General features: G+C 39.6%; 2 protein-coding genes across 5 annotated transcripts in view; both read left to right on the top strand.

The window, feature by feature from the left end:
* SGMS2 (sphingomyelin synthase 2) overlaps positions 1 to 3,989 on the top strand; it is a 31,504-nt gene extending 27,515 nt beyond the window's left edge. For all 4 annotated transcript variants that reach the window (XM_035545132.2, XM_035545141.2, XM_035545159.2 and 1 more), the window contains 2 exons: positions 1,057 to 1,223; positions 2,047 to 3,989. In XM_035545132.2, the coding sequence (XP_035401025.1) occupies positions 1,057 to 1,223; positions 2,047 to 2,250 (371 nt within the window). In that variant the 3' untranslated portion in view covers positions 2,251 to 3,989. The remainder of the gene's footprint in view (positions 1 to 1,056; positions 1,224 to 2,046) is intronic.
* Positions 3,990 to 13,882: 9,893 nt separating this feature from the next.
* Positions 13,883 to 26,092, top strand: LOC118247289 (cytochrome P450 2U1). Its single transcript, XM_035545160.1, has 5 exons — positions 13,883 to 14,412; positions 17,591 to 18,223; positions 21,268 to 21,429; positions 22,467 to 22,634; positions 23,056 to 26,092. Exons 1-5 carry the CDS (start codon positions 13,983 to 13,985, stop codon positions 23,232 to 23,234), a joined length of 1,572 nt encoding a protein of 523 aa, XP_035401053.1. The 5' UTR covers positions 13,883 to 13,982; the 3' UTR covers positions 23,235 to 26,092.
* Positions 26,093 to 27,061: the final 969 nt, after the last annotated feature.

Below are 27,061 nucleotides of genomic sequence, written 5' to 3'. Positions count from 1 at the left end.
AAAAGAATTAGATGCATTATGAGGTTTTTATTATTTTCAGTTTAGTGGATTTGTTTGCATTTTTTTATCCTTTGCCTCATTTATTTCCCCCATACTCTAATTTTTTTTGCCCAGAATAGTAATTTATATTTCTAGCCTTGTGCGTCTTGCTTGGGGCTGGTTTCAACTTATTGAAATGACTTGGTTTCTGATTCTTTTTTTAATCAGTAAGTAAGAATTTATCTGTAATGTTTAGGGGGACTTGAAAGCTTACTGTTCTGGCATATGCACCGAAATTGAAGTCTTACAGCCGCTGCTTTGCACAGGCCTATATCAAACTGTAGCTGGGTAGGTTTGAGATCAGTAACTAGTCTGGTGTGTAAAATTAAAAGCTGACCATAGGACCACAAGGGAAGGGGTGCCAAAACCTCCCACTGCAAGTGAAATGAAGCCTGTTAGCCCGTCAGAAGTTATGAATGGTCTTTGTGACACCCAAGACCTTTTTCAATGGGGAGAGAAAGGGAAGGGAACTGTGCCACTGAAATGGCTTAAATACAGTTTGAAGAATAGTTTTGCTCCCACTTACTAATCTCTAATGAAAAAGTCTAAATTTGCACTGTTATTCTATGTACAGTGTAGTGTTTCGCAAAGTAGAGATCTCAGTGAAGTAGCTGAAACCTAGGAGTCAAAGTATGGGTGTCTTTTTCCTGTTTCATCTGTGATTTTCGGCTCAGTTTACATCAGTTCTAGACATTGGACTTGAATGAAAGCTACCTCAAGTATAGACTAAAAAAGGATGGGAGATTCAGAGCAGCCAAGTAAAATAACCTTTTTCTAGGATATGTGGAAAATAGAATTGGTGTTAACTGGAAAACTTAAATTGACTAGAAAACAGGTGATGGTCCATCTGCCTCTAGTGGCAGCTTATATTTGGTTCACTTGGGTTCATCGTAAATGTTTTATGCTTTAAAATTTAGTGGTCTTGCATCATTTTTTTTAATTTCCTGCTTAACCCACTGTGGATTGCTATAGTAATATGTTTGCTTTTGTTTTCCCTCTACCTCCCTGTTTTTACAGATTCACCACGTCATTTCTGGTGGTATCATTTAATCTGCTGGCTGATGAGTGCTGCTGGCATAATTTGTATCCTTGTTGCTCATGAACACTACACTGTAGATGTCGTCATTGCTTACTACATCACCACACGGCTCTTCTGGTGGTACCACTCAATGGCTAATGAAAAGGTGAGTGGCAAATAAGTTTAGAATCAATGTATTGCATTTGTTAATTCTGCTGACTGCCCAAAATTTAGTTCTTAATTTTGAAATAAAAATTAGAAGGTCAGTATTGAAGTTTAAGCGAGTTTGTCAAGGAGCTTGACTTTACTATGGTTTAAGTAAATATTTAATGCTTTGTTAATCTCTTTTTAATCTGGGATTTAAGTTCTAAAAAACATTCCTGATATCTTGGCATAAAAACACTTTTTTGAACTTCAATGTTTTATTGCTGTTGTGGACGTACAGAATAGTCCTTGATTATTTATCTACCGTTGATTCATACGCTTAATTTAGGTTGGTGAGAAATATCATTTACCTAGACCATCTTGAAATTCCATTGGCAGTTCTGCTGTAAATGTCATTTAAATGTATATTATTCAGAAGATATTTTCACTTAATTCAGTGTTTTCAAGTAGGAACATAAAAGGGCTTGAGAACTGACATTTTAATCTGGTTTTCAACTACTAGTCATCAATGGAAACATGACATGCCTAAAAGGACTTTCCTTCAAAAAGACTTGAGTGCTTTGTCTACCTAAACTGTATAGCATTAGAGTATCCCTTTCTTAAAGGTGCTCGGTTTGTAGTATATGTTTGTATTATAGCCTACATGAGTACTCATCAGCTTTTTTCAATGCTAGATGCAATGTATTTACCTGCATTTTTGCAAGACAACGTGCATATCTGCAAAGGCATGTTAATATTGCCTTTTTTGGTCTTAAATGATCATTAGTGCTTTAAACTGATTGTCTCTGTGTCCTTTTTCTCCTTACCTACTTCTGTCGATACAGACTCTAAAGGTCTCTTCACAGACAAACTTTCTCTCTCGAGCGTGGTGGTACCCAATATTTTATTTCTTCGAGAAGAATGTGCAAGGCTCTGTTCCTTGCAGCTTTTCCTGGCCAATATCTTGGCCTCCCAGCTGCTTCAAATCTTCATGCAAAAAGTATTCACGGGTTCAGAAGACGGGAGAAGACAATGAAAAATCTACTTGAAGAAAAGCATCTGCTCTGTTTTTTACCAAAACGTTAATGCTGTAACCAAAGTTCTTAAGAGGACTATGCTAACTGAAGAAGTGGACCAAACTTCTGTGCAATTGATTGGAAAGACAATTGTAGATGAATATATTGCTATTTTGTAATGTTTTCCTATCATCACACTGTACAGATCTATTCTACTCTTCAGTGCTAGTAGAATGCACCACTGATGGGACTTTTCGTGAAAGAAAATGGAGCAGGACTTTGCTTTACTAATGAGATAGAGGTGCCAAAGACCACATTAACACTTTCATTACTAACAATCGCTCATCCACAGAAGCACCCAAAAATGTCATCTTCAGAGATCTGGAGTGTAAGGGCAGACACATGCTAAACTGTAAAAGCACGATATCAGTGTATTGAAGTATACAAAAAATAACACAATTGTGGGAAGTGGTTTGTTGCACTATCCTTGCTAATGAAGGTAAGACCTTTACATGACTAGTAGAGCTGGAGGCGAGTCTTGAATATTTTCTACATGCTGTGGGCATGAATATCTTATGACCCTAAAATACTACTACCACTATTATCTTCCATATACTCTACTATATATCAATTTTTACATTTTTATTAATATTTTATATTTAAACTGTTGTGCTACCGGATAACTTTGCAAATTAGGAATAGCTGCTAACATCAGAGCTCAAGGAGCCTAAAACACTTTTTAGAAAGGACGCAATTTCAAAGTCTAAGTCTCTAACTGCAGTTCGGCCTTCTGTATAGAGCTATACAGTGACTGTTGGTGTATGTATATGCATATACACAAAAGCACACACTGTGTAGTTAAACATGTTAACCAAAACTACTCATATGAAAAGAGTGATCATACTGTTGATAATTCAGGCAAAGTCCTGTTGACCTCACCTGCTTGAGAGACCGGGTCTGAAATGGGGCTATATTTAAAATGAACTTTTAATTTTAGTAGCTATTTCCTGCTGAAACTATGTAGCAAGTTTGCTTGGGAGCCATAGTTCTGCATCGAATTTATTTTTTTTACCTGTTGGCACATATTTCTGTGACTTAATTGGAAAAAAAAAAAACATAAGGTAAATAAAAACAACAGTAGCATTTCTTCAATTATTACCTAAAACCATTTCATAATAAATTCCACTGGGGTATAACTCATGCAAATTCCTTTTTTTTCCCCCCAGGGTTTTAGTCCAACTAAAATGGCTATCTGAGTTTGTTGGCTGAGAATGTAGGAAACTACCATGGTGTAAACATGTAACAAAAATGCAAATTAACAGCTACCTGGTTCTTGTTGCTTTCTGTTTTGTATTGTTGGGGAAAAAAGCAAACTAGAAAACTAGCATACCATGCTTAACAACTCATTGTCTGTATTCATTTCTGCAGTTAACTCAGTTTCATTTCCAAGTCTTCAGTTAATCCTGATAGCAAAGCAAAAACTGCATTAAGAGTTGAGGTGGAAATGGTGTTTATTTTAAGAATGTCTTGAACTGAGTAACAAGTGTGAACATAGTTTAAATAATGACAACTTGTTTTTAAAAAGAATCCAGCTGAAGTATTAAAACGCAATACAGAGTATTCAAATGATTTTTTTAGTTAAGGGGATCAATAACTAAGTTGTACATGAGAATTAATGTGCATTTCAAATATTTTTGTGCGTTATCAAAGTAAAATACAATAAACAATGTTCCTTACAATATATCCTTGGCAAAACTTAGTTAAGAAAGAAATTCTGCTGATGTTTGTTTGGTTTTATTTTAAATAAGCTTCTCAGAGTTTTCTAACATGCCCCTGGAAGTTGCGTGTGCATGGACATACCTACGCAGTCATTTGCTTGCTCCTTATAGATTTTGAGCTGCTAAAAGGCTGGTATCAAAACACTTGCATAAAAGTCCTTTTTTTATTGTACCATTGAATTAGTTCAATGACAGTCTATAAATCTCCCAAGATGCTTGTTGGATCACTATAACTTCATAGAGCATAATATCTTTTTGAAGCTGAACTCTAGGCTTTGATATCTTAAGTATGTTCATGTTAAGCCACTTCTAGTAATACTGTCTTCTAGAAAATCGTGAATGAATTTCACTAGTGTTAACCATGCCTTGAAAATAATGTGATGCAAAGCATTCCGGTAAGGAGCTTAAACAGTGGCTTTCATCTGGTGGCTGAATAACAAATGCTTTGATAACATAGGTAACTAATCATCTGCATAGCCACTACTATGTCTCAGTGGGTTTTCTGTAAAACATCTGCCAAGTAGAATTTCTTCATGCAGGATTAGGTTTCTTTTTTTGCACAGGAAACTCCTGTTGATGGAAGGAGAAAACATAATAGAATGAAAAGATTTTGTTTTTATTGGTCAATGCGAGCTTTCATTCTGCTGCTGAATCTGATAGAAACTTCTATGGTAGTGCAGAAGGAAAGTAAGTGGCAGCCCTAGCGCAAAATACTTGGTTCCTGTTCTGGCTCGATCCCACCTTAAGTGCTCAACTTTTCTCCACTGTATCAAATGCCTCAAATGGGTGTTTGTTTACTTTACAAAAAAAAAAAATCCTCTATCTCTATGGCTTTAAATTGTTCTTGCAAACTTAACACAGATGTGCTTGAAGACTTTTGGGGCCTATATATATATGTTGATGAAATGGGGTAAGTAAAGCTATGTGGTAGTGCTTACTGCAGTAGTAGTCTATCCAATCCAAAACACAGCTGGTACATAAAAACTTTAAGAACATAGTGTTTATTGTATATGAACTGTATGAAGCTGAAAATAGCTTCTCTTGTAAGAGGGAAGGGGATTGCAGTGGGTGAGAAGAACAGGAGGATCTTGGGATTCATGTAACTTACTGATCACTTGATTCTAGGCATATTTGGGCTATATATGCCCTGCTATTTAGCAGTATGTTATTTATTTTTCCTGGAGTTATGATAATCTTAGAGATGTCATGAGATGCACCTGTACTATAACTATAAATAAAATGCTCCTTCTCTCTACTGAAGAGCATCTACATGTTGAACTTTCTAGGCACTTAACAAAAAGCTACACTTGAACACCTGGCTTATCAGCATGATTTGAATGCTGCTGGGTGCTCTGCATTGCCTAACTTTAATCCAACGTTTATCGGAAATTCAAATGCCAAACTGCATTTAACAGCTTAACCTCAGCATTTAAAGTGTGCTGCTATGTTGTCATCCTGCAGACGCTTAATTCCAATGTCAGAAATGGCTAACACTTGAAAGCACTGTAAATTGAGATGTCTGCTATGTGCTTAGCGCTCCCTTGTGGATGTAAACGGTACTGGATGCTAATCATTCCCCACTGTTCTTGGAAAGATAGCTACAGTTGGGGTAGTAACAAAAAGTTGTGCTAAACATTTGCTATGAACTGTAGCACTGGATTTTTTTCAAAGGAGGGAGGAAAATCAAGACTCTTATGTTAAGGTAATACAGCCTTCATATAACTGAGAAACAAAGCTCAGTAGTAAAATACTTGAGTTCTGGAATACTTCTAAGACATGAGAGAGAATTCTGTTAATTAGATCATTGCAAATCCTCTTACCCACATCTTAAATCTCAATCTGTTCAAACTCTGACTTTCTCCCATCATTAGTATCTGGGTAGATAACTTATCCTGCCTAAGTTTGGTACTGAACCAAATCCTTTGTCTCTTTTCAGCAGACGTGAAGTATGACTTATGACTCTGGAGATCAGCTCCATTAATTTCAGTGCAAGATGAAGTCTGTCCGTTTACTATTAAAGGAACTTTCCCCACATCTTTTTCTTAACTTACCAAAGCTATCTTAAAGATTCACGGGGTAACTTTAAAAACCTGCTCAGTCTAGTGGGTGTATTGAACAAATATTTGGAACTAGTTTTCATTTCTGGCGGACTTCACAGCTGTAAACCTCCATTGGTACCTTTATCTTCACAAAATGTTTTGGACTTGCCTAGGAGTCTTCTGTAGGTGTGCAACACTAAAATAATTACTGTAAGACTGAACAATTCCAAGTTGAAGTGCTCTCCATACTGGGCACTAAAATTAATGGGACTTAAATTCTGTTACTGAAAAAAGGATCTTAAAAATAAATACTTCTGTTGGCCACTATTCAAATGTGTTGCTGCTTAAGTGCACATAAAAATGTCCCAGCATGCCACCGAAGTAATTCTGCTTGTAAGTTAAGCTTCTTATGTTACTTTATGATGCTTTCCAGTGCAAGGGAGAGAAGAGTGCCAAGACACTGAGACTGAACAGAAAGCCTTTGCGTTTGTAGTACTTAAAAAGAAAAAGTAAGGGAGATGAATACATTGGAGTGATCGTATTATTGCTTTTTTACAAGAAATTGAGCTACCATTACAATTAACTTCCAAGTAAGGTAGAATTAAATTACATGCAATAGTGCTGTGAAGAATGTATGACTGGAAAGTAACAGGCACTATAAAGTGAAGTGCTTAACAGTACAGATGCATGTCTGCTGTCAGCTGTACTGGTTCTCATCCATAATATCCCCTACAAGAAAAACATTGGGTAAGAGATGCTTATAGATTTAAAAAAAAAAAAAAATTAAATTTTTGTGAGCAGTTCCTCCAAGCTGTTGCTAGTAGTTCTTGAAACAAGAACAAAGTGCTGTGATACTTACAATATACTGAACCTTGTCCTAGTTGGCTCAAGTTTCTATGGATTTAACTATTTGTTTAAACCTTATTAACCTAGAAAGTATGTAAGCTATCTCTGCCTAGCCTGAAATACTTACGACATGCTGCAGGAGAGTTCTGCTTCTCAGCTCATCTTTTATTTCACTAACTAATCTTATAGTTATAAAACACTTGATGTTTTAAGATGTAGTAAATTATGCAGCTTCTAGCATGGATCTGAAATATTTCTTGGTGTTGAGGATTCTTTCTCTCCTGATGAAAGTTATTGCTTAAAACCAGAAGACAACTCATTTTACAACTCATTTTCAGTGAATGTGTTTTAATTCCTAGGGACTTGGAACTTAGCAAATACTCTAAGAAGCTCACTTTCTGTGGTTAGTTGCTGTGGGCTAGCACTTAAAGATGCAACCCATTAAAGGAGGACAGGGCAAAACAGCTGTTGCTGGAAGAACATTTTCAATTCAGGTGACTCTTTGGTTGCATGCTGCAGGTAGTCTTAACTATCCCATAGTAGAAAAATGCTGTATTTATACTATTATGCTTAGCTGTATTCAAATGTGTTTTCAAATGATGCTCTACCAATTGGCACTGCCTTTCCTCTAGATGAGCAGTGAATATTTGTCCTTCGCTTGCTGTATGGTTGTTCCTAAGAGTTTAGTTCTGGTAAACATCAATGGAAAAAATGTGGCTCTATTATATCTACAGTGCCTGAGGTGTCTTATAAAGTCTGTGTGTGTGAGTTTCCTCTAGCAGAAATGCTCATCCATGACTTCAAACCATGACTATATAATATTAATTTCAGGTCTTGTATTTGCCTTCTCTATAATAAGGTCTTCTAGTGTTGGTGAAACTGGGAAGATTTTACAGGGGAATCTACTTGTGCCAACTGAGATTAATTTTCAGAAAGTATTTTTGCCAAAATATATCTGAAGATGACTTTTCTATTAAATGTGGTCAGAAATAATTCTGAACTCAAGGCAGAAAGGTGACCCAGGTACCAAGCATGCCTGTGCAGGGTGGTCTGTTCCGCATACACAATATTGGAGGTGGAACAAAGGTTTATCTTTTTACTGGGAAAAAAGAGTGGGTTTTACTTGCATAATAGGCTGAGCCATCTCTGCTTGTCCTTTGGGGATTCTTTCAGACCAAGGGCCCAGCACCAAAAGTAGCAGCAGTTAGAAAGCATAGCAAAGATCACTTCAGTCCTTTCCATGCTTTTCTCTTTTGTAAAAGGCAGACCACTGTAAAGCCAGTTATCGGAGAACTCTGTTTCAAGTCTGCAGTGTATGTAAGCTGGTATTACATCCAGCATGTGAGCTGCACTTGAAGTGAATGGGTCTGTTTGCATACTTCTTAAATTATTAGGGGACAGTAGGAGTGCTAAGTATATGGCGGGGAAATTTATCTCCCTGCTTGCTTGCAACTCCACCCAGTGAATTATATCTGTATGGACCTTAAACACTACAGCTGAACTTCAGCCTCTCCTCTACTTTGGTTAACTTGTTATCAGGGCTTCTTTATTACTGTAAAAGCTGGTTTTACATTCCAATTTTTCATATTTTGTGGCCATTCAAAATGCTGCTTACATTTCGCATAAGCTGCCTTGAGCTTCTATCTTTATTCACTTGCTTCTATTAACTACCTTCTAAATGGTGTGGTGCAGAAGAATGATTTACATTTAAGAAACCTTTTGGCTTGATTTGTAATTTTGAAGCTATTTTTGCCAGACACATCTTTGCACTACTTGCAACTTGAAATTATTTTCAAGTACAAAACCTACCATCCTGGGGCATGCTTCTTTGTCAGAAATCAACTGCTTTGAGAAATTCTTGCTCTGTGAATGTTTAGCATGTTCATTTTGGTTTATTGACTGATTCAGGAGGGCATGTCTGAGTGTGGTAAAGATGAGTTCTGGCTGTTTTGTAAGGCACCCAGGAACCTGAAAGAAAAAGAGGAAATGATCTGTGGGCTGCAGATCTTACTATTTCCATCTGACTTTGAGGAGAACTGCGGAGAACTCCAGAGGTTTCTGTTTAAAAACAATACAGGACATCACTTTTGACTGCAATATGGTTTTGTTGTCATCAGCCAACAGCTTTTCTTGTATTACTTCTCCTAGGTTGAATTTCTAGCTTTGTATGTTAATTGGAGCTATGTATCCAGCCTAGGAAAACCTATGTCAGAAGTGTCGGTGGCTGCTGAGGAACCAAAGGTGGTAATACAGGAATGCTGTGGGGTGTGCATGCTTAGATACCAATATATGGCCACTTTCAATTGTTTTTTTTTTTATGGCTTTGGGTCCAGTTCTACAAACATATGCAACATAACGCTATTTTAAAATATGGTACTACTTTAGACCTTCTGTGCTGCAGTTTCTACTGATGTCTGCAAACTGGACATTCTTTTTATGCAAGCTATTTCTAATTAGCAAGAGTTAGCTCTCAAATTGTAAAACTTTCAGGATATTGTGACACTTTCTAGTATGTCAGCAATTCTGGTTAAGTGAGTGACAACTCAGTGTTATAGTTTGCTGTATGCCATGAGATACTACAGTTGTGATTTGTAAGACACTGCAATCTACGTTCACTGTATAAAAAAATATTGCACTAGCTGTACTTAAAAAAAAAAAAGCAATAATGTAAGCATCTTATAGTTTATCTGAAAAGGTGCTATTTGTCATGATCACTTGCACTGTTGACCATGAATTTGGTAAAAATGTTAAAGAAATTTGTCCACTGTGGTTTACTCACTTGGCACGTAAGAGTTGAAACTTTTTATGGTCAGCCTATGCAATACTTTGGACTACTTACATGAACACACATCTTTTAAAATCAAAAATCTGTCAATTTATGGTGCTAATAATCTCTTAAATTAAGAAAATTATCAAGAGGTGGTATTCTCTTCTCACCCATGAACATTAAGCAAAGCTGTTTTGACACCTTTTTCAATAAAGCAATTTCTCTATATTTTAAGCTTGTTCCAAATGCTTTTTATATAAATGACCCTTTTCTATTTATTTTATATAAAAAAAATAATTGTAAATATTTTAAATGCAGGAAGAAGTTAGGAGTGTATATGGGTATAGACTAGAGGTCTGAGACTGAATTTTCATATATACTTAGGATGGCTAATCTTTTGAAGCTTGGTCTAAAATGTAAAAACTATTGGGTAGGGTTAAGGCATAGGCTAATAATTTAAGAAAAATGTTCTCTGGTTTCACCACTATTGTTGAAGCCTTGACGACAGAAAGAATGTGAAATGGACAAAACTGTATGAGAAGAACACTGATTACTATCTAGTGTAGGTGCATCTCTTGCTGAAGGTTTTGAAAAATATTTGTGAAGGGAGATGACCATGTAGCCAAATCTAAAGAGCAGAAGTGTAACTTGACAAAATTATCAAGGCAATTTATAGTCAGACTTTATGAATAAAGGTGAAAGAGCTTTAAACTAAGATTGTTGAGACTATGGAAAAGTCAAGTCACTTTATAACTATTTTAAAACTTCACGAGCGACCTTTTAAGATAGAAAATTTTCTTGTGCCTTCTGTTGCAGAATATTTTTCTTTGTTATTATTGTTTTGTTGCATATAATGAAGGGTAACGTGCTTCCTAATCACTTTAAATTGAATCTTCAGACAGCAGTATCTGTTTTCTCTGAGAGAAATCAAACCCTTAAGCTCTTGTCAAAAGCTCCCTACTTTTCAACTTTCAGTAGTGCAAGCACTGCCTGTAATATTTGGAAACTTTACTATAGCCACCTCTGAAATAAGTGAGATTTATGTATGAGAAAGTATGGAATAATCATTCCACTTCTGGATGCTTGAACATACAGACTAGCTAAAAATTTCATCTGCAATGCACGTACAGGTACACATGGGCAAGCAGGTTGCTCTGCTCCTCTGCTCTAAAGCAGTTGTGCCACAAGGTTATAATAAACTGCTATCTCTTATATACTGGAATAAGTTCTCTTGAATAATTTCCTTTTCTTACTTCAAGAAAGAAACAAACAAGCTTCTCTAAGATTTATGTTAAGGAACTTCTGTCTTTCCAAAGAATGTTCCAGTAATTTCACTTAAAGCAGAAACTTAGAATAAAAGCAGAGTCAGATGGGGTTTTGGTTAAGATGGATAATCTAGTGACAAGAGTCTGTATTGTCTCATTACTTCCCTCAGAGCTTGCTTTAGTGCTTGCTTTAGTAGTAGGAAATTTGGAAGAGCCAGAGAGAGAACGAAGTCATCTGCAACAGTTTTAAGTCACAGTGGAATATAACTTTCTCATCTTAATTACAGGATGCCTCAGATAAAATTAGTTATCTTTTTCATTTACTAAAACAAGTGCAATATTTTAAAAATATTAACAAATGGCTGCATATATAAACACCCTGCAAAAATGAAGCCTTTGTGAGCATGTGACATGCACTTGACTAGTTAGTGCAGATTTTGTGTTAGCACCTGCTGTGAGTTACAGAAATGTTTGCCAGTGCAACAGTCTTACTCAGAGAACTTTCAAGTGTCTTCAATGTGCTTTTAACAAAGTTTTTTGCAAATAAAGTGCCTGTAAAAATAAACATCCAAAGGTTGCCTACAAGCTGAAATAAAGCATATGAAAACACAGCCCAGACTTAAAGAAAATAGGTGTTAAGACAGCAACTATATAGCTGTTGACAACATAGGCTGTTGACTGTTATATAGTCATTACTAAGTGTTGATAGAATTCAAAGGCTAAGATAAAATTTGAGAAAGGAATATTATATTGGTTTTGAGGGCTTACTTTAAACTTCCAATTCTGCTTTGGCCTTAATTCTGTAATTTGGTTATCTTTAGTTCAAATCAATTCATATTTCTTTAATCTTAAAGTACTTAATGATTTTCTTTTTTTACTCTGGTGGGGTTGTTTGCTTGTTTCAGGAAGATTTTGCCTGTTAAAAACAGAATCAGCAAATGCTTCGATAACTCAATTGAGGGCAAAACAGTTTGAGGAATGGATTTTCCTTAAGTGTATAAGTAAATGGGAGTTGTTTATTTTTTTTATCCCACTCATAGTGGGACTAGGGAGGATTGATTTCCAAGAAAAGCATTATAGTGCTAAAGCTTGTACAGGTAGTTTGTAGGGATATAATAGGCTATTAAGAAAGTAATCAGTTATATTTTGCTGTTAATTTTGTTTTAAAATGAGGCTATTTGGTTCTAATCTTATTTGGAACAACTTTGACTTTATTGTTCCAACAATTGTTATTTTTAAATATTCTACATCTGTTTAATATTTCAGAGTAAAGTTTACATTTGATTAGTAAAGTCCCTTGAAATTACGAAAATACTTTAACAAAATTCATGTGAAATTTAACCTCTGAGCAAGCCAGAAGTGGCCATGCGCTACTGAAACCAATCTTTCAATTGCATATGGGGTGAAGAACTTCTTTAGTCTCTTCTCAAATGAGAAGGCTGAGAAAAGTGAGACTAGATTACTTTTATGTGAAGAAAACTAAGGTAAAGCAAACTAATGTTTTTTTCAGCTGTGCTGAATAGATTAGTTTATTTTCAGACTGCAGAACATAAACCTTTTCTTGAGACTCTGATTCAAATTTCCTTAATTCAGCTAAATTTTCATGTTACCTCATGCTGTATCTTTCTAACAGATGTCCTTTTTTGTGAATGTTGTAATTAACCACTGAATTTCTGCCAAATATAGATGAAAAAAATCTGCATTCTGTTCTGCTTTACACTAATTTAAACGCGCTCTTAGTTTCCACTTTGTTTCCTCAGTGGCTAGTAAAAGATATGCTTGCTGTTGATATTAAAGAGATTACATCCACTTGCCTTAATTGCTGGGAGAAAACCTGACCTTGACCCATTGAAACTTTGTCCAAAATTCCTGTAATTTCTGTATTATTGCAATAAAACCTTTTTAATATAGTCCAGCTGTTGGCCAAGAGCTGCTTGTCATCTTTTCTCAAATGTTCAACTATTAAAAAAAATTCCAATGGCAAGCACTGCTCTGTTGTTGTTGTTGGTAGTCACTTTTAAAGGTGGTGTACTTGTATTTTGCCCTGTGTTTTCCTCTTTTCGTGAGGGAGAATGAAAAGCACTTAGTAAAATCTCTGATGCTCCTGCAAAGGGTTTTGAAGAGCATGCATTAGCATCTTTCAACACCCACCTTCCTTTGTAGGTATTAAATTTTAGTTTAGGGAAGAAATTGCATTGAGGTGTAATTTCAGAGGGACAAGGGCACTACCCCCCCCCCACGCACTCCTCTTCCCCCCAAAGCCCAGGTTCTTCTTGTGGGGAGGGATGAGAACTAAAGGCACCTTCCCTCTAAGAGGACTGTCTAGGACCACGCAGCCTTTCTGCGTGGTCATCCGTCCATCAAGAGCAGTTATTTGGAGCTGTGCTCCTTGTAGTCCTTGGCTATATGAATACAGGAGAAATTTGGTGTATTACACAGGACCTATAAGCTTTAGTAGTTGGTAAGGGAAAGAAGGATGGTCTACTTCCAGCTTTTCATCTAAAGCCCAATAAAAAATAGATTAAAAGAAAAGCCACTTTGGATAAAGGGTGTTTGAACTTGAGTCACAGTGAGTCACTTCTCCCAGCTGTGAGAAATCATTGGCTGTTTATGAGACAGACCTGCTGACATTTATTCAAACCTGACTTAAATTATAATATTGGAAGAGGAGGAAAACAAGAGGGGAGCTACTTCATTGCAATAGGTGGCCTAAACCTCCTTAGGGAGATTTTGGTCGGTATTTTCATAAATGGTTTTGCAACCACCACCCTCAGCGCAGCGGGCCGCAGCCCCCCTTTGATTTTTGAACCGGGCCAGCTTCTGGACTCCCTGTAAAAACTTGGGGTCGCCTTTAGACACCGACGCCCCCCAAAACCCCACCCGAGCCGCCAAAAACTACTCCTTCGGACACGTTTCCGTCGCCCGTGGGTTTTACTGGCAGCGCACGGCGGCGCAGCCCGGCCCCGGGGCGGGCGGTGGGAGGGAGACGGGGGCGGTCGGGCCGCCGCAGGCCTCGCCTCCGCCATCTTAGGGGGAGCCGAGCGCGGCCGTGGGGTCGCCGCCCGAAGGGATGGCGGCGGGGACGTGGCTGCTGCGGGTCCCCACCGCCACCGAGCTGCTGCTGGCGGCCGTGTGCTGGCTGGGCTGCTACTGGCTGCTGCTGCGGAGGCGAAGGGGGGCGCCGCAGGGGCTGCCGCCGGGCCCCGCGCCCTGGCCGCTGGTGGGCAACTTCGCCTTCGCCCTGCTGCCGCCGCCGCTGCTGCGGAGGTGGGTGCTGGAGGTGTGGGGCCGCGGCCGGGGCTCCCCCGTCTTCTCCCCGCACGTCTTCCTCACCGGCCTCACCAAGATGTACGGCAGCATCTTCCGGCTCTTCGTGGGCAGCCGCCCCTTCATCGTCCTCAACACCTTCGGGGCGGTGCGGGAGGCGCTGGTGCACAAGGCAGAGGTGTTCAGCGACCGCCCCTCCGTCCCCATCGTCCTCATGATCACCAGAAAGAAGGGTAAGGGGTTGGGGTTGGGGTCGGGGGGAGGCTGGCAGGGCCCGGCTGTCGGCCCTGCTTCGCCCTCCTTTGGAAAAATTAAAGAATACGTAAGGTTCCTGAGCGACATCAGTAGCATCTCCCTGCCTAATGGGCAGGATGCGGCGGTACCTCGGAGCAGGGAGATAGGGCAGAATTAGGTTGCCTTTAATTGCAGTGTTCACCGCTTAATGAACGTGCTGACATTTAGCGTGGATTGCAGACAGAATGGGTGAGCATGCAGAATGGCAGCGCTGCGGTGCGTGCAGCTAACGGCATCCCAAGGACCGAAATGCCTGGTTGCATTACCTCTCTTTGCGGTAATGGTGTTCGTGCAGGGCTGCAAGGAATAGCTGGGCTGTTGTCCTGTGGCTTTGTGATCTCAGCTTTACCCTGAGAAGAAGTTGCAGGTACTTTAGCAGTGGTGTGAAATAACTGTGTGCTCCCCCAGTTCTTACCCAGGTGGCAATGGCCAAGTGCAGACTGCAGTTTGGTCCCCTAGGTATGTGGTCTGAACCCATTACTGTTGCTGAGATGTTTGCAGGTGGCTCTTCTGCATGCAGAGTTGGGTATACCCATGTGTTTTTTGTTTTTTAATAGGTCAAAGAGAGTTCATTATTGTTTACGAAAGAAGGGCATGGGGAGTTTAAACAGGATGATGATGTTGCAGTTAGTTTCTTCATGTTTAATCCTTAGGTCCGTTACAACCTTCATGTTTGTGGAATACTTGCTTTCCTTTTTCAGTTTGGGAAGGGTAGCACAAGAGGCTTATCAGTATGATTACTCTATTGAGAAACCGGTTTATCTTTTATTTTCAGGGCCAGGAAAATCCATTGGTTAAGTGCCTGAGACTTGTTATCTTCGATTTTGTGCTGTGCTAGAATTACCCCAATTAAGATAAGAGAAAAGTGAGGGACCTAGACTATTTATTAAAAAGCAATCAGGTACCATAGCTGCGGTTTTTTTTTAATGAATTAAAAAAAAAAAAAAAAAGAGAGAGAGATGGGCTAAGGATACTGCTTTAGCAATATTAGTCAGATAAATCTTACTGGTGTGCAATTTTTACAGTGCATGAATATTTTTAGGTCCCATAAGTTTAGCAAGGACTGAGGGAGGAAAGGGGAAGAGCAGCTAGACACTAGAACAATTTTAGCTATGCTGCTGTAAACAAACAAAACCACAGCCCACACCAGCCCCAAGCCCTGAAAAGCCAGGTTGGTTATTGATTGGGCAAATTCAGCCCCAGATAAACCTGTTCTCTCACCGCCCTTCCACACATTTGATGACACCAGTGCTACCAGGAAACTTTACATGAAAAAGGGGATTTGAAAAGTTTTTGGTTCTGTTTTTAAAGTGCCAGATAATAGACATTTGAATAGGTTTTCTAAGGATTGTGTTTGTACAGAGAGGGTGAAATGCAGCTGATTCTCAGCTTGTACTGACTCATCCTAACGTTCTGCTTATTTTGTTTAGGACTTTTGAAACTGGGTCATGTGTTTATATTTTTCAGTCCATTGTTAATACCACGAATAATGTAATCAGACAATGTGGCTTTAAAGATTTCCAGCTTTATGTTATATTGAACTTTATACCTCTGGGATTGCAGACCCTTCAGGGTACAGCTGTCTCACGTATCTGCAAATTTCTGTGTTTCTATCTATAGATTTCTTATTTGTTTATCCTCCTTTTTGCCTTAGGGGTTATGAACATGAAGCCTTAATGGAAATATAGGTGACTCACGTTAAGTGTTGAAAAATGGTGCATCTTCCTGTTGCCAATTTCTTGTGGCCGTTTCTCTTACATTTAAACTTAGCGTTAAGATTTGCTGCTGACAGAAGAATTGATGTTGCTTTTATAAAGCAACGTTTTATTTGTGGGGAAAAAAAAACAAAACTGACGATGTCACTATATTAGGAGAACAAAAGCAAAACTAGCCCTTGTTTTGGTGACTTCAAACATTCTCAGGTTAACCAAGGAGTCCATCAGAAGTAGCTGGTAGTGTATTTTGGTTTTGCAGCGGTACCTCTGGTGTGGTCTGTTAGTTTAACAAGAGATGTTTCTGTTTGTAAATGAGCAATATTTACATGAAGCTAAGGAGTTGAATAGTGTTTCGTAATGATGTAATTATGCGGAACGTGTGCCTAGAGGCACCAAAATTGTGGAGATGCAAGTCAGGTTGGCTCTGAATCTGTCTTCACCTTCCCTGGGTATTTGCAGCATGTGTATCCCTTACTTCGATTATAGCTAAAGAAAAAACATTGGTTATAATAAATATGTGGTGCTTCCAACCAGCTGGGCAGCTGAGCTCTGCCACAACAGCTCTCTTACTACTTTTCCTCAAAGGGAAGGAGGGGGAGAAAGTATGATGAAAAGGGCTCAAGGGTTGAGATAAGGACAGGGAGAACACTCAACAATTATCTTAACTGGCAAAACAGACTCAGCATAGGGAGATTAATGAAATGTATTACCTATTACCAACAAACTAGAGCAGTGAGAAACTAAAAACACCTCTCCTGCCCTATCCACCTTCTTCTACATTCTCCCCCCAAGCAGTGCAGGGGAATGGGGGCTGTGGTCAGTCCCTGACACTTCGCCTCCGCTGCTCCTTCATGGTCCCTCTCTGCCCCTGCTCCACGTGGGGTCCCTCCCACGGGATGCCGTCCTTCCCGAACTGAGCCTGCGTGGGCTGCCCAAGGCAGCAGCTCTTCAAGAACTGCTCCCACACGGCTCCGTCCCACGGGGTCCATCCCCCAGGAGCAAACTGCTCCAGCACGGGTCCCCCACGGGCGGCAGCTCCCCCCAGGCCCCCTGCTCCTGCGTGGGCTCCTCTCCATGGGCTGCAGCTCCGGCCCGGGGCCTGCTCCTGCGGGGGCTCTCCATGGGCCGCAGCCTCCTCCGGGCCACGTCCACCTGCTCCACCGGGGGCTCCTCCACGGGCTGCAGCGTGGAGATCTGCTCCGCCATGGGACAGGGCTTCCCAGGGCTGCTGTAAAGAAGTTTTGGGAGAGCTGTGTTCCTCCTCTAGCTCCTAGCCCAACGCTTGGGACAGAGTCGCGATGTAACTTTTCCTTCTCTTCTGGCTTAGGGGTTGCAGGCCTGGGTAACTGTTTCCTCTTGCAAACAGAACAGCTTGGTTTCAGACTGTTTCTTTCTCTTCCAGGTGTTATTTTTGCACCTTACGGCCCTGTCTGGAAGCAACAAAGGAAATTCTCTCTGTCAACACTGCGGCATTTTGGAGTGGGAAGACATAGTTTAGAGCCTAAGATCATAGAGGAGCTGAAGTTCATAAAGGAGGAGATGCTGAAGCACGGAAAGGATGCATTTAATCCTTTTCCAATTATTCGCAATGCGGTGTCCAATGTTATCTGCTCCATGGCCTTTGGCAGGCGTTTTAACTATGAAGACGTCGAGTTCAAGACGATGCTGAAGAACATGGCCCGTGCACTAGAGCTAAGTGTGAACAGCTATATGATCCTGGTCAACATCTGCCCATGGCTGTACTACCTTCCCTTCGGGCCTTTCAGGGAACTTAGAAAAACAGAATTAGATATTACTGCTTTTCTAAAAAAAATAATTGCACAGCACAGGGATACGCTGGATGCAGCAAATCCCAGGGACTTCATTGATATGTACTTCCTCCATGCGGAAGAGCAAAAGAACAACAAGGAGAGCAGTTTTAATGAAGACTACCTGTTTTTTATCATTGGTGACCTGTTCATCGCAGGCACAGACACAACTTCCAACACGATCTTGTGGTGCCTGCTCTACATGTCCCTCTATCCAGATGTGCAAGGTAAGACTAAGTTTATTCTAGGTGTTTTATTCCAGACTGTAAAACTCTAGATGGATTTTCAGAAGCAGAAGCAAACAGCTGCACTATAGAAGTCATTAGGAGTGCTGCTACTACACGTGTATGTGCAACTTGAAAGGTTGGTATATAGAAAGACAGGTACCCTGCTCTGGTATGATGATCTTTAGGTTAATGCTGTATACTAACTATCTAAACTGCTCTTTATGCTGTGTCCATGTATTTTTTCTGCTTTGGGACAACTTTATATTTTCCAAGCAATTCAAGTGAACCTTGGCTTTTTTATTTATTTAGTTTTCATTTTTTTGGCAATTGTGGCATTCCAGACCTATAGTGGCAATGTAGTAACATATAGTGGTAAACTCTGCTTTCAGGCCTCCCTGACCCTAGTGACAGAGTCTGGGGAAGTGAAGCACTGCCCACTGTAGAGGAAGATCGAATTAGATGCCACTTAAGCAAATTGGGCTTACACAAGTCCACTGGGCCAGCTGGGATGCAGCTGAGGGAGGTGGTTGATGTCAGCTGCAAGGCCTTACCTTATCAGCTGGAACAGTTATGGAAGTTGGGTAGGTTGCAGATGACAGGGTGAAAAAAGGCAAATGTCTGCCCTCAATGAGGTGAATTTGATATTGAAGTTTGGATCAGATAACCTCCAGAGGTTACTTGCAACCCAGATTATTTGATGGTGCTATAATCAAGTTACCATTTGTGATAGAGTTGTCCAAAACACCTTGTGGTTTCTTGTGGATATCAAAAATACCGGTGGTATTGGAGACATTACAATATTAAAATAGTAGTTGCTAGAGTTATATTTCACGATTTCTTAAGTTTCCATCAACAAAGACTTAAAATTAATTTTTGTTAACTATTTTTCTGTACTACATCTTGGTACAGCACATGTAGTTGGAAAGACAACATTTTTTAGTACTGTTTAGCAAAGTTAACGTGTTGAATGTAAGCAAAATAAAACAAATGATTTATTAATTTATTAGCAGCTTCTTCTAAAGTCCTACATAGCAAGTACTTTCCACTAGACGGATTGTCAGGTGTATGCAGAATGGAAACCTTGGCAAGATGGGCAGGTTCTACCTGGGTAATTCTACTTCAGTTTATAATAGTGAAGCATTTTCCCTTTGTCAAGATTTCTTGCTAACCTGGAGGGAAGAAGGGTAAAACTTAAGTTATTTAAGAACAATATAAACCAGGAATACTTTTATCAAGTACCTGAGATTTTGAGGTTTTCAGGTACTTCAGTTGCTTTACAAGTTAGCAAATAGATATTGTTTACAGCCCCTATCTGTCTGGAATAATCTCTTTAAATAGGTCAAGATCATAGTTTGTTGTACAAATAATCTGTGTCAACACAAACTGTTGAGCAAAGGTTGCAAAATAGGGTATCACTTCAGTATATGGCAGACAAGGTTCACAAAGGACAAATTTGAAACTATCACATGGGCTCATTCTTCTGTTTTTTTAATGATCCTGGGTTATCACTGCTTGACTTGATAGGCAGTTACAAGAATTAGATATGTTCTAAATTACACAAGTGATATCTGGAAGGGTTTTGTGGTGTTGCTTTTTTTTTCTTTTTTTCTCCATGTCAATATGTTTGTCTTACTTCCTACAGGAAATACAAGAAATGTATAACTTCTAGCAGTAGAGAATGATGCAGACAGATACTTTCTGAAAAGGCAATGAAGGGCTGTTTGGGGTGGCGGGAAATCAGGAAGTATGTATTTGTCTGTGGAAGGCAGTTTTCCTTTTTACATGGGAAAGAGAAGAGGGATATGTGTGAGTGCATACTCACTCCTGCGTGTGCATGGATGGAGGCAGCAGGAAGTACTTTGTTTCGATCTGTTCCCTGACTTGGTTTTGGCCCTGGACTTCTGAAGATCTGTGAGATTTTTAAATACATGAAGTGTAGTGGAGCAGGTACCCAAGGGCCACACCGTTAACAGACCTCTTACCGTTTAGGTAATTTTTTGTTGTGTGTTCTTCATAGGAGAACTTTTCCTAGCAAACCCAATAGGTGGCAGCAAATGTTCATTGAACACAGCCCATACAGCATCTTGGGGTGCTTCTCTGTCTCTGAAACCAGGAAACTTTTTGCATTGGGCTTTTATTTAATCTGGAGTCGGCACTAGGGAGAGAGAAGAGCAAAAACTTTGAACTCTCAGAAGCCTGGATTCCATATCTTGGAAAAGGGAAGCTGGACAACCACAAAATATTCAGGATATCAAGGGTGGAACATGAAAACTGACTTTTTATTTTGGATGAAAGGCTAATTTTGGTGTCTTCTCCTCTTTCAAGATTGTCTTTTGCTGTGCAGCCACATTCCAAGTTCCCTGGAATAAAAGCAGCAGAATCCAGTCCAAGGGCGAAGGAAATGTTGCATCTTGGAAACTTCTTTTAATAGAACTTCTTGTGCTGAGCCTTTAGTGAGAAGAAAGGGACAAACAAATACTTTGACCCTTTTTGCTTTACAAGAATGAGAGTGGAGATTAGCTCATTAATTTATGTTTTTCCTTTGCAGAAGGGCTGTGTGGGGGAAGGAACATCTGATGCCTTCCTGGGGAACTGGGAAGTAGCTGAGTTTGGGTTCTGTGAACAGAAAGTAGGAAACAGCAAGAGCGAGTTGCATGTCTCTAATGCATGCAGTAACAGCACCAGAATACCTGCTCCAGAATGGAGTATCCAAAGCAACTGCATTGAAATCTTGCCCATCTCTTCACCACCTTTTCCAGTTTAGAGAACTGACTTTTTTTTCAGGGACCAGAGACCAGCTGGAGCATGCAGTGCATGCAGTCTATCTTTGTTCTTTTTTAATTCTGGTCATGCTTGGTTGTTTCTTTCTTAAATGAGACTGTTCTGTAGGCTTCTGCTGGCATAGCTATTTCTGCTAGGAAATCATGTCTTGCAGTCGTTTTTGACAAATCTGTGTAAACAATGAAGCATTGACAAGTGAAATTGAGATTATGCCTTCTCACATATTGTGCATCTTTTTTATTTTTCTCACTCCCTCTGAATAGAGAAGGTTCATGCAGAAATTGAAGCAGTTCTAGGATGTGACAAAGTTCCCTCTCTTACCCACAAGGCTCAAATGCCCTTCACAGAGGCAACCATTTTGGAAGTGCAGAGGATGACTGCAGTGGTTCCCCTTTCTATTCCTCGAATGGCTTCAGAAACCACTGGTAAGCATTTGTAGAGACTTGTTAGTACAGTGTTTCTTTTGTGGGTGAAAAATCTGATGGGACATCTGGTGAGAATTTACAAAGGCCTCATTTATGTATTGAGACATGTAACTTAAGTATGTAAAATGCCATTTAGAGAGTGGGTGGGCTCAAGATATTCACCTAGGTAAGCAGCATGTCTGACCTAACATCCAGAAGTTTTCTAATTTAGAGTTTCTTTTCCAGAGGTCAGTTTGTGTTAACTAATGTGCTTAGTGGTAGTTAAAAGCTGAGAGGCCACCTTTGTATCTGAACAGCAGAGTTGTTTTTGGCTATCTGACATAGAGGTCTGAAAAAACTAATTCCAAGTAGCTGGTTTGCTAAAGCTGAAAGGCATGTACCATACAGAAAACTATAATAAATATTCTTTTCAAAGTCTCTTTGTTGGCTATGTTTTTGTAAACATAGCTGAGAACTGGTTTAAGTCAGTGGGAGGTAGCAGTACTTGGCTTTCAAATCCAGTACTGAATTGATTTGCTTTTTTAATGTTTTTGCTTGCAGGACAGTGAGGTGCAGCAAGCTGAAATGAGGCTAGTCACTTCAAAACCCTTTTGTGCTTACAGTTCAAAACCCATCCCTCTTCATTATCTCCATCTTCGCTGTGCTGGGGCTCTGTGGCAGCACAGGATCGGGAGGAAACTGGGTCACAACGCTTCCATTCAGCAGCGTGCATTTCTGACTGCTGCTGCAGCTGTCGTATTGGCACGCTGAAGGAGGCCTTGGAGAAGAGTAACATGACTGAGGCTTCTCAGCTGCCTTTTCCCTGCAGGGAGCTGTTGCCCTAGCTTGGTGTCTTTCTAGCTGCTCTGGCCTGCGTGATGCTGACCTGGCAAGGCTAGCAGCAGTCACCTTTGCCTCAAGCTCCTGCTACGTTTGCAACCCACAGCTGGGGTTCTGTCTAATTTTTGTGGTATTTTCTAGTCTTCTTTTTTAATAAGTCATCTGTGTTTGCTTCTAGCAGTTTGTCAGATCCTCTGTCTTTGTGCTTTTGTTTAAAGTGCTGCAGGGATATACTATTCCTAAGGGCAGCGTGATCGTGCCCAACTTGTGGTCAGTGCACAGAGATCCTAATATTTGGGAGAACCCAGATGACTTTCAGCCAACAAGATTTCTGGATGAAAATGGCCAGCTAATTAAGAAAGAGGCATTCATTCCTTTTGGAATGGGTAAGATATCCATACAGTCATTAGCTGCTTGGGGTGGTGGTGTTTTTCAAGCATAGGGCCTCAGAGGTGTGAGATTTAAAAGGACTCGCAGGACTTACTACAGAGCTTGTTTTATTATTTCATTTGGTGGCTTGCAAAATGGGTTGGGTTCCTCAGAGCTACAGTTGCCAGGCAGAAATGGGAAATGATGAATCTTACTTTGACAATACTTTTCCTACGGATGTAAATGCTGTTTATATCAAGCAGTAAACCTAAGCAAAATTCAAACTCAAATACTGGAGACCAAAGCTTTGGAAGTCTGTAACTTACTCATAGCTTGAGCAATTCTGTGTTTGCGATATGCTAGACTAGGAGTTGCATGTGTGTTAACAGATGGATCAACAGCATAAAAGTAACACATCTCTTTCTAACTGTTCTTTAGGTAAACGTGTGTGCATGGGAGAGCAGTTGGCAAAAATGGAGCTGTTCTTAATTTTTGCAAGTCTAATGCAAAGTTTTACCTTTGTGTACCCTGAAAATGCTACAAAACCATCTATGGAGGGAAGGTTTGGTCTAACCTTAGCTCCATGTCCGTTCAAAATAATAGCTTTGAAGAGATGATACAGTGTCACAAACGATGAAACAAGGAAATACTGCACTTTTTAATTCCAGCTTTATTTTCTTTCCAGCTTATTTTGATAATTTCTTACCAGAAAAATGGTGACTGCGTAGGCTTTCATTTCATATCAGTGAGAAAGATCCATTTACAGTTCTGGAAAGAAAACATTCTTTTGGTTAGCTGTTGCATTCCACAGATGAACTGACGATATAGTTTGCAATTTGATATTAAAACTTGCTGGGCTTGAGCCCTCTGTCTGTTAAGCTAATACCGTCCATTTGTCAAATGTTAATTATGGAATAATGGTCCAAAACATCTGTTGATACTTTAATGAATAATGATTATTATTTTGCTAAAAGCAGAATGTGAACATTTAACTTACCAAATATGTGAAGGACATTGTCTAATACCAGAAGAATTAACGATTAACAGGGTATTAGCCTTTTCTGTATAAAGAAACATTCTAGCAGAGCCTAAATAACAACAAGTCTTTTTTCCAAAGGACTAAATGACACTTGTTTTAACCTTGGAGCATTCTTTCTTGTGAGGAAGTCATAGGTGTAGACTGGATCAAATCAGTCCCGATTCCTGGATCCAAACTTCCTTGACTATCAGGGCTCACTGTAAACACGACGTGCATGTACCAACTCAAAAAAAAAAAAAAAAAAAATCACATGCCAGGCTCACTTGGAGGTCAAACAAATCTTTGGACATACCACGTTCTTAACCTGGGGGTGTGAAAGGAGTGTGCAGCCTCTGGGCACGAATGTTTTATTCCTAAACATAAGAGCTGATTTCCCTAACACAAAGCAGAAGTCTGTTTTCTCTGGTGCCAAACAGATACTTGAGGCTACATCTGTGCTGTCACTTCGCGTTTGCTGTTATCCCCGCGTCAGAAGTGATGGTTTGTTCTCTGGCTGCAGCCTGGATGAGACCAACAGCCTGCTCACCAGGGAGACCTCTGCGTGGATAATCCTGAAGTTGGGGCTTGCACTCAGGATTTTCTTGTACGGGCAGTGAGGATAGTGCTGCCATAACCTTTATGGTTTTGAGAACTGGCGTCTTGCGTCAAATGCGCATCAATATGACACTATGGACATAGGTCTTAAACACTTAGGCATATAAAATGAGGAATCTGACAAACATGAGGTCTGACTGTAGAGGATGTCTCTTTGGTATCTTCCAAATGCAGTAAAAAGATCTGTAGTACATATAAAAGTAATATGACAGGACCTTACTCTTTTCTCATGCAGAATTTTGGTGCTGTTGACCACTGTCAGAACGAGCATCAGGGAAACCTGTTAGGTATTTCAGAACGGGGCACTCAGTAAAGCCATTTAAATAAAAAGATCTCTCAAATGTCTAAAGTAGTCTTTGAGGGATGTGTAACAATTAACCTTTACATAATTTTCATAACAATCCTTAAATCTCTTTATATACCTTTTGAGCTATCAGAGTTTCATATTAGGTAAAATAAATACGTATGTATTCTAAGGAATTTTTTTTCCTTATTGGAAATATAGAAAATACTAGCAGTGCTTCTGATGTCAAGTTTACAAAACTGGAATGTGAAATAGACTGTGAAGTGAAATTGGGAATTCTGTAGCAGGATGTAAACCTAAATTGCAAAAGAAAATTCAATCCGTAAGCTTTAAATTGCTCTGTTTCTGTCACTTTTTAACTCAAAGTTTTAAAGCCAACTCGTGCCTAGCAAAGACTGTAAGATACTTTGGGTTTCAATTAAGCTTTTCCTTAGCTGGTGTAAATAACACAATGGCTTAGTTTCTGAATAATGAATTTTTTTCGTCTGGTATCCCACTGTTTTTGTGAGAACTTCCAGTTCTTATAAAATCTAAGTTTTTACTGTATAGGTTAGACCATGCTTGTGGATGTTTTTTTGTTTGTTTGTTTCTTGGTATGAAATTTTTGAAAACCAAATTGCACAATAAGAAGTTGAGTTTGCTACCATTGCTAATTAACTTGCACTAAAAGCTGACTTCATTGGAGTAATAAACATTTATTTCTTTAGCTTTATGTTTTCCAATGAATAATGTACAGTTGGGATTTTTGACTGGAAATCCTTAAATGCTTAATTTGAAAGCTAAAGTTAACTGCTGATAATATTTATCTTTCTGTTGAAATGCCTCTATAAACACATAATGATGTTAGTGTACGACTAATGACATATATCTGTCCTTTTAATCATGAGGACATATTTGAAAAGCGCTTTAGTATTTTATTGTTATTTTTTAAAGATTCCAAAGAAGAGATGATTCACATAATCTCCTAGTATGTGGAATTATATATATTTGTGCGTGTCTTGCCTGCTGGATTTAGTTTAAAATGTCAACTTTGAAAATTATCCTCCTACAAATAGCACTTTGAAGGTGTAATTTTTGGTGTTACCTATAATCAAACACCACGTATTGTGACAAGCTCAAAATAGCGATGTGACGGTGCAGCGATGTGACGGTGCAGCCATGTCAATGTCTGCCTGAATACAAGATGCTGTTGGAAATGACAATATGGACCTGCCTTTCATTGCTTCCAGATGCACTGAAATTGTTGTAAGATGCCACAAAAGTAACTAAACAATAGCAATGCAATGTTTGTGTTTTCAAAATTGTGTTGCCATCTTTGGTAAACTGAAAGTGTCAGCAGATTTGGTTTGTATTGTAAATTTATCCTTCCCTTCCCTTTTTTTTTATTGGAGGAGGAAGCATCTCAAATGCCTTATTGAAAAATGTACGTTTATATAAATGGATGGCTATTTCTGAATGATGAAAATCTTTATTTCTAAAAATTACTTCAGAATTTGTTTCAGTGTAATTTTATTTTTAATAAAGTCATTCCTAAGTAAGTGCTTGACAGCTTTGTGTAGTTATTTTAATGAATTCCATTTGTTGGCTAAGCTTGCGATATTTGGTATTTTACATGTTATGTAAAACAAAAAGCTTTTGAGTGAGAATATGTTACAGAAAGTTTTGGATGAGGAATCAAGGAAGTAGTGGGAGCGTAGGGGGATGAAACTGGGAAAATATAATACCTGGCATGTTATGAGCAAGCAATAGAGTATGTCTCTTTGTTCTCTCAATGCAGTTTTACAAACCCTGTTACTCTGAAAGAATAAAAGGAGGAGAGAGGTATGGAGATGAAGAAGGTAAAAGGGAGGAGGTGCTAAGAGGAGATGCACGGTCTGAGGAACAAGGTGGGAAGGAACAGAAGTGCGGGCAGAGTTGAGGGGTTGAGGTGTAGTTTTGTTGGACCCCTGGTGTAGAGGAGTTGGGGCAGAGGTGCTGGGGCCTGAGGGGTGCAAGGAGAGGCAGGAGGCCCCTGAATGCAGATGGGGAAGGGATGAGTGGGCCATAAGTGAAGTGCTTGTTGGAGAGAAATAGGTTGGAGCCCTGCCTGGTGCACTTGGAGGGCTCAGCACAGAGGGTTGACTGCTCTCTATGGAAGTCCTGGGTTTTAAACCTGGAGTTATGCTGCAAGTAGTTTGGCACAGGTGTTAACTACCCACTTGGTCGTTTGTATACGCAGGGAACGGTGACTCTGAGTCTGCTTGCTTGGGTGAAGCTGTTCCCAGCAGCCTGCTACTGTTCCTGACTAAAGCCAGATGAGGCTTAATGAGAAAATTTTCTGTGCTGCACTTTGTACTCAAAGTGCACAGATACGAACATACTTCAGCTCTTTTGAAGAAAACAAGTTGCTTAATGGTTACCTCCATGCTGACTCAAGTGAAATGTGCTACAGTTGCAGTGTTGTCAGCTGGTGCTGACTTGAAGTGCTGGTCGTGCTGGTTTTGGAGGAATTAAATGGAAAATGATGG

Source organism: Cygnus atratus, chromosome 4, assembly GCF_013377495.2.
Source record: "Cygnus atratus isolate AKBS03 ecotype Queensland, Australia chromosome 4, CAtr_DNAZoo_HiC_assembly, whole genome shotgun sequence".
Classification (NCBI taxonomy): Eukaryota; Metazoa; Chordata; class Aves; order Anseriformes; family Anatidae; genus Cygnus; species Cygnus atratus.
This window is presented reverse-complemented; position numbering and strand designations above follow the sequence as displayed.